At 42.1% G+C, this 15,414-nt stretch overlaps 1 protein-coding gene across 7 annotated transcripts in view; it reads right to left on the bottom strand.

Annotated features, from left to right (window-relative positions):
• Nucleotides 1–6: 6 nt before the first annotated feature.
• The window catches only part of LOC148898075 (serine/threonine-protein kinase WNK1-like), a 45,895-nt gene continuing 30,487 nt past the window's right edge, over nucleotides 7–15,414 (bottom strand). For 6 of the 7 annotated variants that reach the window (XM_088996937.1, XM_088996935.1, XM_088996930.1 and 3 more), the window contains 12 exons: nucleotides 14,451–14,564; nucleotides 14,108–14,156; nucleotides 13,885–14,028; nucleotides 9,810–10,741; nucleotides 9,283–9,357; nucleotides 8,064–8,186; nucleotides 7,641–7,968; nucleotides 7,061–7,223; nucleotides 6,788–6,981; nucleotides 6,509–6,664; nucleotides 4,086–4,318; nucleotides 7–3,476 (listed from right to left, as the gene is read on the bottom strand). In XM_088996937.1, the coding sequence (XP_088853063.1) occupies nucleotides 3,093–3,476; nucleotides 4,086–4,318; nucleotides 6,509–6,664; nucleotides 6,788–6,981; nucleotides 7,061–7,223; nucleotides 7,641–7,968; nucleotides 8,064–8,186; nucleotides 9,283–9,357; nucleotides 9,810–10,741; nucleotides 13,885–14,028; nucleotides 14,108–14,156; nucleotides 14,451–14,564 (2,895 nt within the window). In that variant the 3' untranslated portion in view covers nucleotides 7–3,092. The remainder of the gene's footprint in view (nucleotides 3,477–4,085; nucleotides 4,319–6,508; nucleotides 6,665–6,787; nucleotides 6,982–7,060; nucleotides 7,224–7,640; nucleotides 7,969–8,063; nucleotides 8,187–9,282; nucleotides 9,358–9,809; nucleotides 10,742–13,884; nucleotides 14,029–14,107; nucleotides 14,157–14,450; nucleotides 14,565–15,414) is intronic. The other variant, XM_088996936.1, reaches the window with a different exon arrangement.

Here is a 15,414-nt window from a genome sequence, read left to right on the forward strand (position 1 = left end):
AGGCAATGTAATTCATATTTTTTAATTTGTTTTTACATTTTGTACAATGTGGAAAAACATACACAAAAACCAGACACCAAATCACAGGAAATCAATACAGAAAGAAGCAGAAATGTGTCAGTAGCCTCACGTCTTGTTTTTTGAGGTCTCTAATGGATCTTTTAAATTGGTGCTGTACAGTGGTTGTCAGATTGAAGACCGGTGAAGCTGGCATGCAGAGAACACAATGAGTGATAGATGCCGCTATTCAACTTGTGCCTGTGACGTTGGGGGAGGGGGAGTGATGACCCGAAAAGGCAAACAAACCAAATTATATTCCCATATCAAAAAACAGTGAAGTCAGTAACTCTCGTCGGCATGCAAATGACTCCATGAACCCTCAATCCCTATAAAACTTTGCATATTCTGCATTGCAGGAATTTACTTTTTTCTCTAGAGAAGTTTTAACTAGTACTTGTCCAAACTATGAGCAGGCTGCTGAAGCACCTCTGTGAAATGGTTTAATGAGAAATCCACAAAAATCAACAGAACCCCAAAAAAACTCCAAAAGCACAAGAATGAGCAGAGTACAAGCCGTGATTAACCAAACATTTCCAACCTCTAAATTGCAGTGCGTTCACATTGTGTGCAGGGGCCTCGAGGTGTGGGGAAAGACATATTTTCCATATCCTTGACATCTAACTTCAGGTCCATGCACGTATATTTGGACGTAAGATGAGATTACTATTTCAAATAACATGACTCGAGTTGGTCTACTAGTTGGCCGAATTTTCCCATAAGGTAAGATAATGTATGAGTCTATGAAATAAAATGTTCATGCACAAGTACATTTTTGGGCTACAGACCACGATGTTACTAGAGTAGAAAGAAAATGTGTACTCGTCGATAACCGTGCTAATAGTACTACTTGTGACAAAATAGTTAATGTGGAGTCACTTGTAGAATGCAGATAAACTAGTGCCCCCCTCCCACCACCACCTGTAACATGCACTTGATTTTCCTCCTAGAGCGCAGAAAGTAGTGGGGGGAAATATTACTAGTAAGACATGGTCATCCTACCATTGCGCTCAGCTGTCTAAATGTTGGAAGACAGAGAATGCACTACTACATGGACCTTGAGATGGATATCAAATTAATGTTTCGATGGTTTTTCACAAAGCTGTATTTGACCTCCAGTAGGACTTGTGGCACACAGATGTCAAAGGGTGTACTCCATTAGAAACACCTCGTTGCTCCACTATAAATGAAGAAAATGGGAAATGGACCTTCAATTTGAGAACTAAGATATGGAATACATGTTCCAACTGCTTTGTCTTAGAACTTGTTAATGGTGAGTGTGCAAGGCACTAAAAGTTTTCCTCACATTTTCCGAGGTTAGTGTGTTCTCTAGTCTCGGTACATTGCGTGTATTAAAAAAATAGATAGCTGCACATTAAACTAGAGTATTTACAATTATAGGATAAGCAAGAAAGGGGTAAGAAGGAGGTGGTTGGTTGGGCACGGAAGTCTTACCGGTATATGGAATAGCTTAATATACAGCAGGATGAGAGAGTACATCGAGATAATAACACAACCTGCAATTGCACTTTAATATTCCTTTAACTACATGTTGTTTAACAACCTTTAATAGTAATTACAGTGAGACAACATCAAAATTTGATGGCTGAATACAGGTCCATAAAGAACATTTCTGTTTATTAAATAGATGCGTACAAAAAAAAAAGACCACAGAAAAAGAGGGAACCCCACTAATGAAGCGGCAAATTATTTTGTAGGCTGTCAGAAAACTAAAATGCAAAACTATTTGACTTGAGTGAAAGTTTTGTGGCTTTGTGTGGAACCAACGTGGGATTCATTCAAGTGTAAACCAACAAATACAAAAAAAAGAACACCCGAGCTATAATGTGATTTACAGCAGCATCGCCTCCACTTTGCGGCGCTCAACACCAGGATGCCTTTGTATGTTTGTTTGTTTTTTAAATTCAAAGTCATATTACCAATGTTTGTTAAAAAAAAAAAAAAAAGACGCGCAATCACAAATGACACCAGACATAAATATGTTGAATATCTATGTACAAAAATGTCTTCAGGGAATAAGGCCACAGTTACAAAAGGGGCAGTTGCTTCTCTCAATTATTGCATTGACTTCACCTTGTACATATCGCAAACCATCGTCACGCTCCTGCTCAACTTACAGACACTTTCTAATTGCTCTCGCACACCCCCTCTTTCTGTCAAAACTTAAACTGTTTCCCACAAGCAGGTCAATATTTACTCTATGTTCACCATCCCTTGGCTTGGAATGACAACAACATGCAGTACACCAATGGCAAAAGGTGAGGTGTGTTGGGCCTGCGGGTTCGATTTCGGGGTGAAGCTAAAATGCACTAGAACCAACTTTGTCAACACTTTTGAATGCTTGAGGCGTCCAGTCCCTTCAATGCCTTTCTGTGATAGAGACTGAAAGCAACACAGAAAGGCATACTGAGACACTTTTGTATGCCTTTTCTCCAGTCTCCATTTCAATGCGCAAATGACACACCAAGCTTTGATTCATTATTGGCCAAGACATTTCAGTGTGCATGCCTTTGTGTACCTCTTGCAATTATTTTGGACTATGTAAAGTCTTGCAATGGTGAGGGAAGAGGCCAGCGAGCTTGGAGAGTCACAGAAAGGCATAGAAATGGAAGCCAAGAGTGGAATTTGAAGGTTACATCAAAGGCATGAACAGCCAGAGAAAGTTTAGAAAGGGTCAAATGGAGGTGAGCTGTCAAGGTTCAAGTGGATTGTAGATTCATCCTGAAATGTCCCCAAAAGGCCAACTGTCCTGACTTCCTGTGCATGGTGCGCATCCGCCCTCGACAACAAGAAAATATAGACATCTTTGGCTGACCAATCAGCTCATCACAGCTCAATTTCACAGCTGACAGGCGAGTCGAGTGTACGCTGTGTGAATGTGTGTGTATTGCACGCTCCCTCTGACGGGGTCCGGCAGACTTCAATCTGCCTGAGAGGACGACATGTAATCATTGTTTCAAAAAAGAAAGTAAAGCACAGAGAGCTCTTGAGCGTGTGCTTCAAACTGGACTGGGCTACGTGGGCCGTAAATTGGATCCTCCCTGGCTGACTGATTTCTGAGTGGCAGGTGTAGTGGTGCCCATGTTGTAGCCTTGGTGCATGGATACCGGAGCGGTCATGGGCGGCTGATACTGGGCCGGAGTGAGTATGCCGACCTGGCAGTTGCCCGTGGGTCCCGCCCACTGAGAAGAGCCGTATGAGGCCGGAGCGTAACCAAAACCTGTGCCGACCGGGCCCAAGGAGCCTTTCCGGGCCCCCAGGGGGATGGCTGGATTGGCGGGGTTGGGCTGGTGGGTCGTGGTGGGGGTACCGGTGGTCGTGCTGGCTGGCGTGGGGAGGGTCGGGCAAAGGTAGCCGGGAGCGGAGAACTTGCGACCCATGTTGGCAGGAGGGATTACCTGAAATTGAGAACCGGGAAAAGATCATCACAGAGTTTTGTTCCTATATTATACATGACATTCTTTCTGTTTTGTGTACAGGCCAGAACAGATTGCTTTGGTGTTAACTGGTGGAATTTTGGGGTCATTGATCGCGCTAGTGTGCAAATTTGTTGGCTGGTGTGGATGTCTTGTCAGTTTGTGCTAACGTGTTATTTATGCTAGGATGCTAAAATGGTACTGATGAGCCTCACACGCAGTTTGTGTAACATATGCTCCTGAGTGTGTACACTCCAGACGCAAGGTGTTGGTACTTTATGGTCCGCTCGAGTTTAGTATTTGGTGCTATACTGCATTCAATTGACAGGGTCTTGGTTCACATTTTTTTCATGATATTAAACAAAATTGTCAAATCAATTAATCAAAACTGCAAGAGGTACTTTGAATGAGTATTGATGAGTATTCAAAGAAAGAGTCCACACACTGGTTGGAAATAAAATGCCTAATGTATACTTTTGTGACTTGTGTGCTGTGAGATTTTTCTCATGTAAAACATGTGCTTTATCTCAACATAGATTGACAAACACTGTTGAATGTTCCCAAAACATGAAGTTGCATAGCATAACATACGTCATGTCCCTGAGGTGCTTGTGTTCCGGTTTTTGGACCCCTCTTGCCCTGCGAGAGAGTAATGTCTTTGGCCCAGTTATCCACCAGCTGGTGCAGGTCATCTGTGAAGGTGCCCTTGCACTTCTGCGTGTGACCGGCCGTGGCAAGGGAAGTTGGCCCGCTTGCGTGGGTCAGGGAAAGCGAGTGGTTCTGGTACGGACCTGACCCATTTGTGGAGGTGGTCCCACTGGCTCCTTGGAATACAAGAGACAAAAAGGTTCAGGATGGTAGTGACAAGCAGATACAGTGCTGCGAACTAGTATCTGCCCCCTACCTAAAATATGCTGTCTTTGCATATTCATCACAAAGAACACAAATCAGGATTTGTTAACTTTTGGCCTACGAACTTAATTGGTTCCCAGAAAGTGCGTGTAAGGCGAAAAGTGTCTATTCCAAACATTAATTTCCCATAGAAAACCATTAAAATGAGAATAATCCGTTCCCAGGTCCCCATAAAACACAATTTTCTAATAAATAAGCCTTAAAACTACACAAAATATAGCTTATTTTATGTATAATAAATGTGCTATGGTATTGAAAGTAAAGAACTAAACTGTACTGTGTAATAAAGTTGTTTTATTTACCTTTGTGATGGCCGTTGATGGCTTGATGGAATGGAGTGGCCGCTTTCATCAGCATTAAACACTTGACTAGGAACATACCCTTCTTCCACCATCTTGAGGAATGATTCCTTGTAAGATTTGGCAGCTTTATCGTCAGAACTGGCTGCCTCACCGTGACGAATGACATTATGAATCCCTGTACGATGCTAAAGAACCATCCATGGCTAGCCTTGAAATCATCAATGGATGACGAACTTCCAGGTTGCCTCTTGATGATATCCGAGCGAAGTTGCCGCGCTTTCTCGGCGATAATCTCACCTAGTTCCTCCGGGCTGATAGCTTTTTGCATAACGTGTCTCAAGGAGCTCTTGGTTGTACATCTTGGAAGTTGTGATATTGCAACAGCAACAGATGCAGGCAGACACGCTAGAAAATTCATTAATAGCTGGTTCCCTTGTCTTTTCTGTTCAAATTGTACAGATGGCTTGTGCGGGTTATTTGTGGAGCTTGATTGATGGGATATTTTAACCTTTCAGTCTACACTCTGCCTTTGAACTAAAAGTTGAAACGAGTCCAAATGTCACTGTGTTTTCTTTCCATTTTCTCACTCTCTCTCTGTCATCTGCCTATCCTGTTTACGTGCTGCTCTGTGCCCCCCCTCACTGCTGCATGAGTCCCCTCCCTCTTCTACCACGGATCATGACCAATTACGTGCGGCTTTAACTGAAGACTGGGGGCGGGGAATAGAGGACAAAAAAAAAGTCGGCTGCCACTTCTAGCTCCTTGTTAGGAGAACAGGGTCGTTCGCGAACGGCACATCACTCATTGTGGCGCTCCGTATGTTCCCCGAAAAATAGTTTGTATGCCAAGATTATATTCTCACAAATTTAACGTTAGTAAGGCGCAAAATTCATTAGCTAAAGCGTTCGTAAGACAAGGTATCACTGTACAAACATTATGTAAATACAGTAAATTAAAGAGGAAATTTGTTGTGTCCAAAGAAGTTTTTTGCCCTGTCAAGTTATCAAAATGGTCATTTGTATATAAGTGGAGGTAAAAATTCAGTTTCAGTTTTATACTTAAGCACAAGTGAGTCTGTGTTTCGTAAGTCGATGAAGTTCAGTGATTCCTCCCTATTTCACGTTTTGATTATCGCACCCTAAATGCATCACATTTTTTTTTCCAGAGAAAAAAAAATGTTCCGAGAAAAAAGAATGCAGAAAGACTCAGAGGTTTTGTACATGGCTGTAGCTTCATTGGTTAGGCAGCACTGACATCAACCAAGGACAGCACGATATCTCAGGATTTGGCTGGGCATCTTCTCAGGCCTGCTCAGCAACCCCCCCCCGCCCCATCTTATCATGGGGGTTACTATTTGATCAGTCTAATCAAGTTCTTGCCTTGATCAGTGTTGTGTTTGTGCCATTGTGTGTGTATGTGTGTGCCTGGGGGAAGTGTGCTTGAGAGAGAGAGCGAGAGAGAGAGCGAGAGAGAGAGAGAGAGAGAGAGAGAGAGAGAGAGAGAGAGAGAGAGAGAGAGAGAGAGAGAGAGAGAGAGAGAGAGAGAGAGAGAGAGAGAGAGAGAGAGAGAGAGAGAGAGAGAGAGAGAGAGAGAGAGAGAGAGAGAGAGAAAGAGAGAGAGAGCGTGAGAGAGAGAGATCCCCATTGACCCCGAATTCGAGGGTTTACTGTACTTTTATTTTCGTCTTTTTTTCAATATCTGCACTTTTAAATAAGTACAGAGTGCAAGCACTTGAGCCATCTATACAGTCAAGAGTCACAGCTCAGTGTGAGAACCGGTTGAGAATAATCATACACATACCTGTGGAGCAACTACTGAGACTGGGTAAGGATGGAGATGATCTGAGTTCTTGTAAAGAAGTTCCAACTCCTATTTGGGAAGCCTCGGCACCCAAACGTGTACTTTGCTTTGGGGTGGACTCTGAGCCGTGAGTACTGTGAGCTGAAGTTGAAGATTCTGAACATATAAGACAAATGAGACTGAATTAAAACTGAAATTTCTCACTGCAAAGTGTCTTCAGAAAACTGGCATTGCTTTGTTTAAGAATGGGTAATACATATTCCAGTGGTATATTCTTACCAGAGAATATGGGGCTTGGTTGTCCACTGCTTCGGGGAGATTTGTGGCTTTTGCTCTTAAGCCTGCGGCGACCACCAGCTATGGCCACAGCGGGAGAAAAGATGGATGGAGGAGCCGGTTTTCCCAGTTGGGTAAAGAGTGCCTCGATTTCCTCTTTCTGCCGGGTCTGCAGGGCCTGAACCTCCAACATGTGTCTGGAAAAGCAGCAATGAGGCATTCAGCAGGCCCAAGCGACATGCAAGCCAATTATATGCCATCAAGGATGTCAAATACCTTTCTCGAAGACGACTAACTTCTTTCTGCAATGCTTCGTCCTCTGTTCCTGAGTCATCATCATTGTCGCTGCTGTACGGGGAGTGTGCTTTATGAGGGTCCAAAGAGGGTCCATTTTGGACACCCGAACTGTGTGATGGGCTGGAACCTGCTGTTGACGTCACTGAAAAGAAATGGCAATTAAATTTTTTTGATTGCAGTTAGGTTGGAGACTCTGGATTCCATTAATTGTTTTTTTTTTATTTGAGGGTTGAATTACTGAACAGATGTGATACTTACTAGAAATCACATTTGTTTTTGCAATGTCAATGAGTACATAAAAGAACGTGGTGGGGAGACTCATGATTGACTGAGGAGACTGACTGTGTGATGTTCAATTTCAGTTATCTAAAAGTCCAAACCACTGTGTAAGCACACATTGCAACAATTTCCTCATCGTGTTGGGTCTCTCATTTCCAGTCCATATGTATGCACCTCGCTTTAAATTTCACTATCTTAATCATTGTGAACAATCGGACCCACAAAGGACAGGGCAAAGTGAAATACATTATGAGGAACGGCTGATGAGCTCACAACACACCTGTGACTGAAAAGCGTCCTACTTTGGAAGCAGCAGTTTGTCCCAATGAGGCGTTGGTGCTCGTGGAAACTTGAAAGCGCCCTATTGCTATGGTACTGGGATGGCTAGCAGAACCAGAAGAGAGAGACGAGTCTCTGTTGTTGTGGTCCATTTCACACACCGCAGCGGACAAAGTGGACGAGCGGTGGAGGGTGTTTTCAGGGCTTGACGGGGAGGAGGAAGAAGAGGAGGACGAAGTATAGTTGGAGGATGGTGTGAGGGAGGAAGAGGAGAGAACACTGGCTGGATCTGGAACCCCAATGCACGCACCATCAGAGGCCATGGAAACCTGGGCAGAGAGAAGGCAGAATGTTAATGAACTATTTTTAGGTTTGAGCCTCTCAGTCTGTATGAAGCACATTGGCCTTGCAACACTGAACATACTTGGAAACGACCGAGAGTGAAACCGCCTGCTGGAGGATGGACGATGTTGCTCCCCTGAACAGTCTCTGGGCTCAGAGCTCTCCTCAGCTGGGCATCCAAATTACCCAAAGGCAAATGTTGGGGCTGTTAGGTCAAACCAAAAAGATGTGATTTACCCTCTAGGGCAGACATGGGCAAACTACGGCCTGCCGAACTTGTCAAAATTATAGTAAAAACAGTGTCTGAAACTCATGACACAAAGTTAGCGGACACCAGGGCAGACAACGCCGAAACGTTGCCTGCCCGGCCATAAAGTTGCCTGCCATATTTTTCGCAACTTGAAACACAATAAGACGACTAATGGCATAAAAACCCCATTGTTGCAAAGTATAAAGGTTTTTTTAAACTAAGGATGTACCTACCACAAATACTCCCTTGCTTCATTTACAGTAAATATCCATTGCTGAAGATTTTGCTCCAGTTGTCGTTTGTCCGCAGTGAAATGTTTGCGTTGCCTGCTACAAGCAACTAAGCACCTTTCAAAACTTTCAAAGACACTTTACAGTCACAGGATAATGTACGTTTACGTTTTGTAGCGTCATAAATTTTGTTAGCTTCTTTTGAATCTTTCTTCTGGGGCTGAGGTTCTGTGCATGTACTTTGGCCGCCCGTGGCGAGTTTGTTGAGGGCGTGGTCAGGACAATCCATCCATGATTTTGCGGAGTTTAACACAAGTAGATATTATTGAGCTTGAGTATTTCATTGTGTAATAATATGTTTTGAATGTTGACAGTGATTCAATTTCTCAATGGTGATTTCTTTAACTTTGCACCTTCGATTGAAACTTATTAAAAACAGATGCAACCTTGATAAATCACAGTGCGTATGATATTTTAATCTATTTACATTTCCTCCTCCCAGTATCTGCGAAATAGTATGTAAATGCCATATCTTGCATATTTCTTGAGACAAATTTATTAACTGATAAGGGCTATTTTTCACATATGAAAGATAGTTAATAAATTGGGTTGTAGCGTTCTTACTGTGGTATGAGGTTTGCACACACTATATTTAATGCTTTAGTATATCCGGCCCAAACACTCCCTCCAAATGCTCCTGGCCTGGCCCCTCTGCAAAATTTTAGAACCCATTGTGGCCCGTGAGTCAAAATGTTTGCCCACACCTGCTCTAGGGTATATAATAGGGAGCTAGCTGCACCAAACGGAGAAAAAAATCTCACCTGATTTGGTCCAGGGAATGGTGGTAAAGTGTCCGAGGGGAGGGTAGCAGCTTGGTCAAACCCAGTAGGTAAAGTCTAAGAACACATGAGAAGCAATGTACTATGGTATAATGCAATGGTGTGCCATTTTAGGGCCACATTTATCTGACCATGACTGGTAATTCAGATTTTCTCACAAAATGGGAGAATATAATAGGAAACCATATAGCAATACATACTGAACAGAAATTGATATTCTCAAAATGTTAGTTTCAGATCGGCTGCTCTCTATGTCAATCAAGTAGCGGGATTGATGATAGGCTGATGCGGTTCGTTCTGTGTATTCAGAAACGTTTGAATAGAAGCGCCATTGGCGAGGCGTTTTGGTTGTCGTGTGAAAGCCCGGGAGACGCATTGAAGCAGCCAAAGAGCCAAATGCGGCTCACGAGCCTCGGGTTGGCCACCCCTGACATAGTATGACAATTCTATAATATATAATCTACACAACAAAATGATGACATTCATTTAGTAACTGATTATTCACCAACCTGTGCCCTTGGCTTGGATGGGGGCGTCTGGGCATGTCCTGTCTGTGTTAACCCTTGTCCTGGGGTAGTTGTAGACAGTGAAGTGACGACCGGTGCCCCGGACGTGAGAGGAAGGTTTGAGGGAGGCACCAGAGCGGCACCAGGAGGAGGGGATGACGTTCCGGTGGGAGGGGAAGTGGTCCCAGTGTTCTGACCGGGATCAATTGATGTGCTTGATGAACTTGCACCCTGGTCTTTAAAAAGGGATCGTAGCTTCTTTTCAAGGGCTTGGATATCATCTCTACCTGCAGCTTTGGTCAGAACATCAGCACCCTCCAACTCTACTGGCTGGTGTTGGTTCTGACTGGGCAATGGCTGAGATGCATGTGCAGCTGAATTTATGGGTTGGGAAGTCATAGCAGCATTGTTAAAAGGTTGCGGCTCAGAAGCAGGGACAGGGGCTGTATTAGCAGGCAGCTGGGGCACCGGGGCCACCGGGACGGAGGCCTGCACAACGGTTGTAGAAATGGAGGAAGATGAGACAGGAACACTGACAGTGGGTGCCATCTGTGAGGCGGCCGTTTCATGGGAAGTGTGGGCCGGTGGCAGGGAATCAGTCGTAACAGTAGCTGGAGTCTGAGACTGACGTGGTACAGCTGGAGGAGAAACTCTTCCACTTGGAGGATGTGTTGGAGGCGTTGCGGTGGATAAGAGCCCACTTTGAGGGAAATTAGAACTAGTGGTAGAAGGTAGTGCTTCGGGAGGAGCCAGACCACTCTGAGTGTTTGGGACCAGTCCAGCATCACTTGTTGGGACCACAGCTTCCATATCGGTAATCGGAGGATCAATCATGCTGCTGCCTCTCTCTATGTGATCTTGCCTCATTTTGCTGAAAGCCTGCTGCAGAATCCCAGAGGGTGCTGACAGAGAAAGGCCTGATGTCATCATGGGCCCTGGAAAAAACAATCACTGTTGTTTAAATATGCGATCACATAACACGAATCAACAGAAGGACCAACAGTCACAAACCTGGCTTGTATTTTCAGGTGTGTGTGATATGCATTTACGTTTTTGTCAATTATTTGGTTCATTAAATTCTTTACGTCAAAAATGTCAGAATGGTTCAACATAAAGAAACCTGGCATTATTGAAATAAAATTAAAATACATCTTAATCAAACCTATTCAAATAGAAGTAGGAAATTAAACCTTATATCTACATCATCTATGTTCTTAGAATGGTTGTATTATTTTGAAATCAATAGTCAGATATAATTTTAATAATAAATTAAATACACATTTCTCTAGATGCAAAGAAATGATTGGAATGTAAACATGAGTCGCGATTCTTTGTGGAAGACATTTGCAAACACATTTCACCCAATTTTCTGACATGTTACAGACCAAGATGGTAACTAAATCATAATTTGTATGTCACTTTACTGCAATGACTATTTGAAACGTTTTTGAATAAGCAAGGGGTAGGAATGTAACATAAAAAAAATGGACGATTCATCAAGAAATAAAAATTGGTGGTCGTTGCTCTAGCACAGCGGTGGGCAAACTTTTTGACTCGCGGGCCGCAATGGGTTCTAAAATTTGACAGAGGGGCCAGGCCAGGAGCATTTGGAGGGAGTGTTTGGGCCGGAAATACTAAACCTAAAGCATAAAAGGACAAACGACGTCTCCGGATGTCGTTATGTCCATAATTTGTAAAATCACTTCAAATGACTTTGAGTGAGCGTATTTTACAAAGATTCCACAGGATATAGCCATAGTTTACGTTTTAAGATTCGCGCTGAATATTCATGAAGTCTTGTTCTCAAGTTGATGACGATCCCCATGTGACGTCACGTTTGGACCGCCCCTGACCGAGAAAGCGACACACAATGCATTTTGCGGTACTTTGTTTGGTCTGAAAACTTCGTGTTGATCCGTGTTGATGGCGAAATTAGAAGGAAAACACATAAATAACGGAATGCTGAATCGTTGTGTGTTGCACCAAGACAACTATTTGAGATTCGCTGACACAAATTCCCAGCTGACAAATCAGCCCATTTCCAACGGAGCTTGGGCGCAGTCTTCTGCATTTTCTGGGTGCTACATTGCTGTCATTGTCGGCTTGAATTGATATGGGAGGACTCCTTTAATCAATTGCAAACATTTATGCTTTCCTCTTCAGAACTATTTGAATCATATTCATAACTGGATGAGTAACAAGAAAGCATCCTCTCCGAATCATATTCATAACTGGATGAGTAACAAGAAAGCATCCTCTCCGAATCTGAAGCCATTGTGTTGATTCTCGAGCAAGGCAAGACGTCTTGGCGTGACGTCACGAACAATGGGGTGGGACCTTCTGAAACTGGCCATTTCCGGATTCATTTTGAAGTCATTTTTATTGGTGTCTTTCATTTGACTAAAAATATCAGCCTGCGTGTTTTGGGTATTTTAGATGCTAGAAAACGTTTTTCTGACAAACAAAAAAAAATGGTGCCGCTTGTACTTTAAATGTAGTGTGTACAAACCTCATAGCACAGTAAGAACACTACAACCCAATTTATTAACTGTCTTTCAAATGTGAAAAATATACCTGGTCAGTTAATAAATTTGTCTCAAGGAATATGCAAGATATGGCGTTTACATACTATTTCGCAGATACTGGGAGGAGGAAATGGAAATAGATTAAAATAACATATGCACTGTGATTTATCAAGATTGCGCCTGTTTTTAATAAGTTTCAATCGAAGGTGCAAAGTTAAAGAAATCAACATTTATTGAAAAATGGAATCACTTTCAAGATTCAAAACATATTACACAACGAAATATTCAAGCTCAATAATACCCACTTGTGTTAAATTCCACAAAAACATGGATGGATTGTCCTGACCGCGCGCCGCCCTCGCCTTCACGCGCAAACAGTACACGTGTACCGTCGCCAAGCACACAGACATAGGCTACCTGCAGTTGAAATTTGCATACTCAGCACGGCAGCCAATCAGAAGCCTGCTTCTTTCTTCCGGACTTTCGCAAGCGTTAAATTAAATTAAATTTACATTAAAGCGTGACTGTAAAGTGTATGTGAGACTTCTGAAAGTGGCTTAGTGGCTTGTAGCAAGTAATGCAAATGTTGCATTGTGCACCATGATGACAAATGACTGCTGCAGCAAAATGGACATTTACCGGAAATTAAGCAAGGTAGCGTTTGTGCTAGGTACATCCTTAATTAAAAGAAAACTTTATACTTTGTGACAATGTTTTTTTTCATGTGATTAGTCGTCTTATTGTGTTTCAAGTTGTGAAAAATGGGCAGGCAACTTATCAGAGTTATCTGCCCTGTTGTCCGCTAACTTTTTGTCATGAGTTTCAGACACTGTTTTTACTATAATTTGGACCAGTTCAGCGGGCCGGATTAAAAAGCCTAACGGGCCGTATGTGGCCCGCGGGCCGTAGTTTGCCCATGTCTGCTCTAGCACCAAATCCAGGGCAGATCACACTCATGATTGGAACTTCTGATTGGAACATCAAATCAATTTTCACTGAGTGATTAATTCAAATCCAATGAAGCCCTCACATAAATAAGTTACATAAAAAATGAGCAGATAAATGAACAGCTTTTTTTAAATAGCACTGTCTTGTATAAAAAGCAAATACAATATAGGCCGAATTAAATAAGTCATACGATTTTACAAAGTATAATTATAGTATGAGGCATTTCTTTATTTGAATCGGTGCCAAGTAAGAAGCAATGCTGAAGAAAAGTGAACATGAGCCGTGATCTGAATTGTAATTATTGCATGCAGTATTTCTGTCTTGGATCTGTGCCTTCAAGAGGCATAGCCAGAGTGAATATGAAATTGGCTGAGGACCTCCTTGTGAGTATTTTCTAACCCGATATTTAACTCTAATAAATGCCAACGTGCACATCCAGAATTGTAGTGGCTTAACGTCACGAGAGTGGAAGTGTAAGACACACACACATACACACAATTGCTTCTATTTTTTCTCACAACACAGAGACCAAGCAACGGCTCATAATTTGGAAGAACTCCTAAATTGTGGCACTTGTAAGTCTCGATAACACTGTATACTCGTACCAAGGCCAGGCTCATCGCCAACAGAGGTATTAGCTGAGGCCGCACCAAAAAACTGTTCTCTCAAACGGGATTCTGGCACCGGGCTTACAATGAACCTCCGTCCTGCTGAATGCACCACCTGGGCCGTAGTGCTGGGGGAGATTCCTGTGGGAATGTGCACAAGTTAGATGTCAAGGAGAACATAAAATGTAGTGATATGGGAGTGACGAAGGTCCGTGTGTACCGGGCAGCATGGGGACTGAAAGCTCTGGTTGCTGTTGAAGCTCACTCATCTGTGGATAAACCAACAGTTAATTAAATGAGTTGGTTTGATGAACTTCAATGACCACTTTGACTAGATTCACACTGCTAGGTTTCAGTGAAAGTATTTAGAATTTTTTTGGTATCAAGTGGTATCATTGCTATCTGAGTCACGGAGGCACGAATTGGGGAGGGTGGTTGCATGATTTTGAATTATCGTCTGATCAGAATCAGGCCTCTCACAAATGTGGGTAAAAATCAAATGCATATGAAATATCTGCCAATGCACTCCACTCATGTTCCCGTTTATAAAACCATACCATTACCTGAGGAAAGGCTTCTTTCATGCCTGCTCCTTTCTCATCAGCCATTTCAATTACTTCACGGACCTGCTCGATGAAGGATTCTCGCTCACTTTCTAGGATGAACTCACTCTCAACCTGAAGCAGCAAACAAGCACAACATTCCTCAGTTATTGTACCAAAACACCAGTAGGACAGAAAAAAAAAAAAAATTTACATATACATATCCATACACATACATACATATATACACGTGTATATATATATATATACACACACACACACAAATATACACACACATACACACATATATATATATAAGCATATATATACACACACACACACACACACACACACACACACACACATATATATATACACACACACACACACACACACACACACACACACACACACACACACACACACACACACACACACACATATATATATATATATATATATATATATATATATATATATATATATATATATATATATATATATATATATATAGTAAAGTCTTGTTATATCGATATCGGATATATCGATAGTCCCGGTTATATCGATATTTTTTCGGACTCCCTTGAATATCGATATAACAAGACTTTACTGTATATATATATATACATACATACATACACACATATATATACATACATACACACATATATATATACATACATACATATATATACATACATACATATATACATACATACACACACACACACACACACACACACACACACACACACACACATATATATATATATATATATATATATATATATAGTAAAGTCTCATTATATCGATATCGGATATATCAATAGTCCCGGTTATATCGATACTATTTCTATGCACGCGCGGAGAAAATTACATGCAAACAGGGTCGGATATATCGATAGTCCCGGTTATATCGATATTTTTACGGCCTCCCTTGAATATCGATATAACGAGACTTTACTGTATATATATATATATACAC

This window comes from Hippocampus bargibanti, linkage group LG05, assembly GCF_051943395.1.
Source record: "Hippocampus bargibanti isolate YZ-2025 linkage group LG05, ASM5194339v1, whole genome shotgun sequence".
Taxonomy (NCBI): Eukaryota; Metazoa; Chordata; class Actinopteri; order Syngnathiformes; family Syngnathidae; genus Hippocampus; species Hippocampus bargibanti.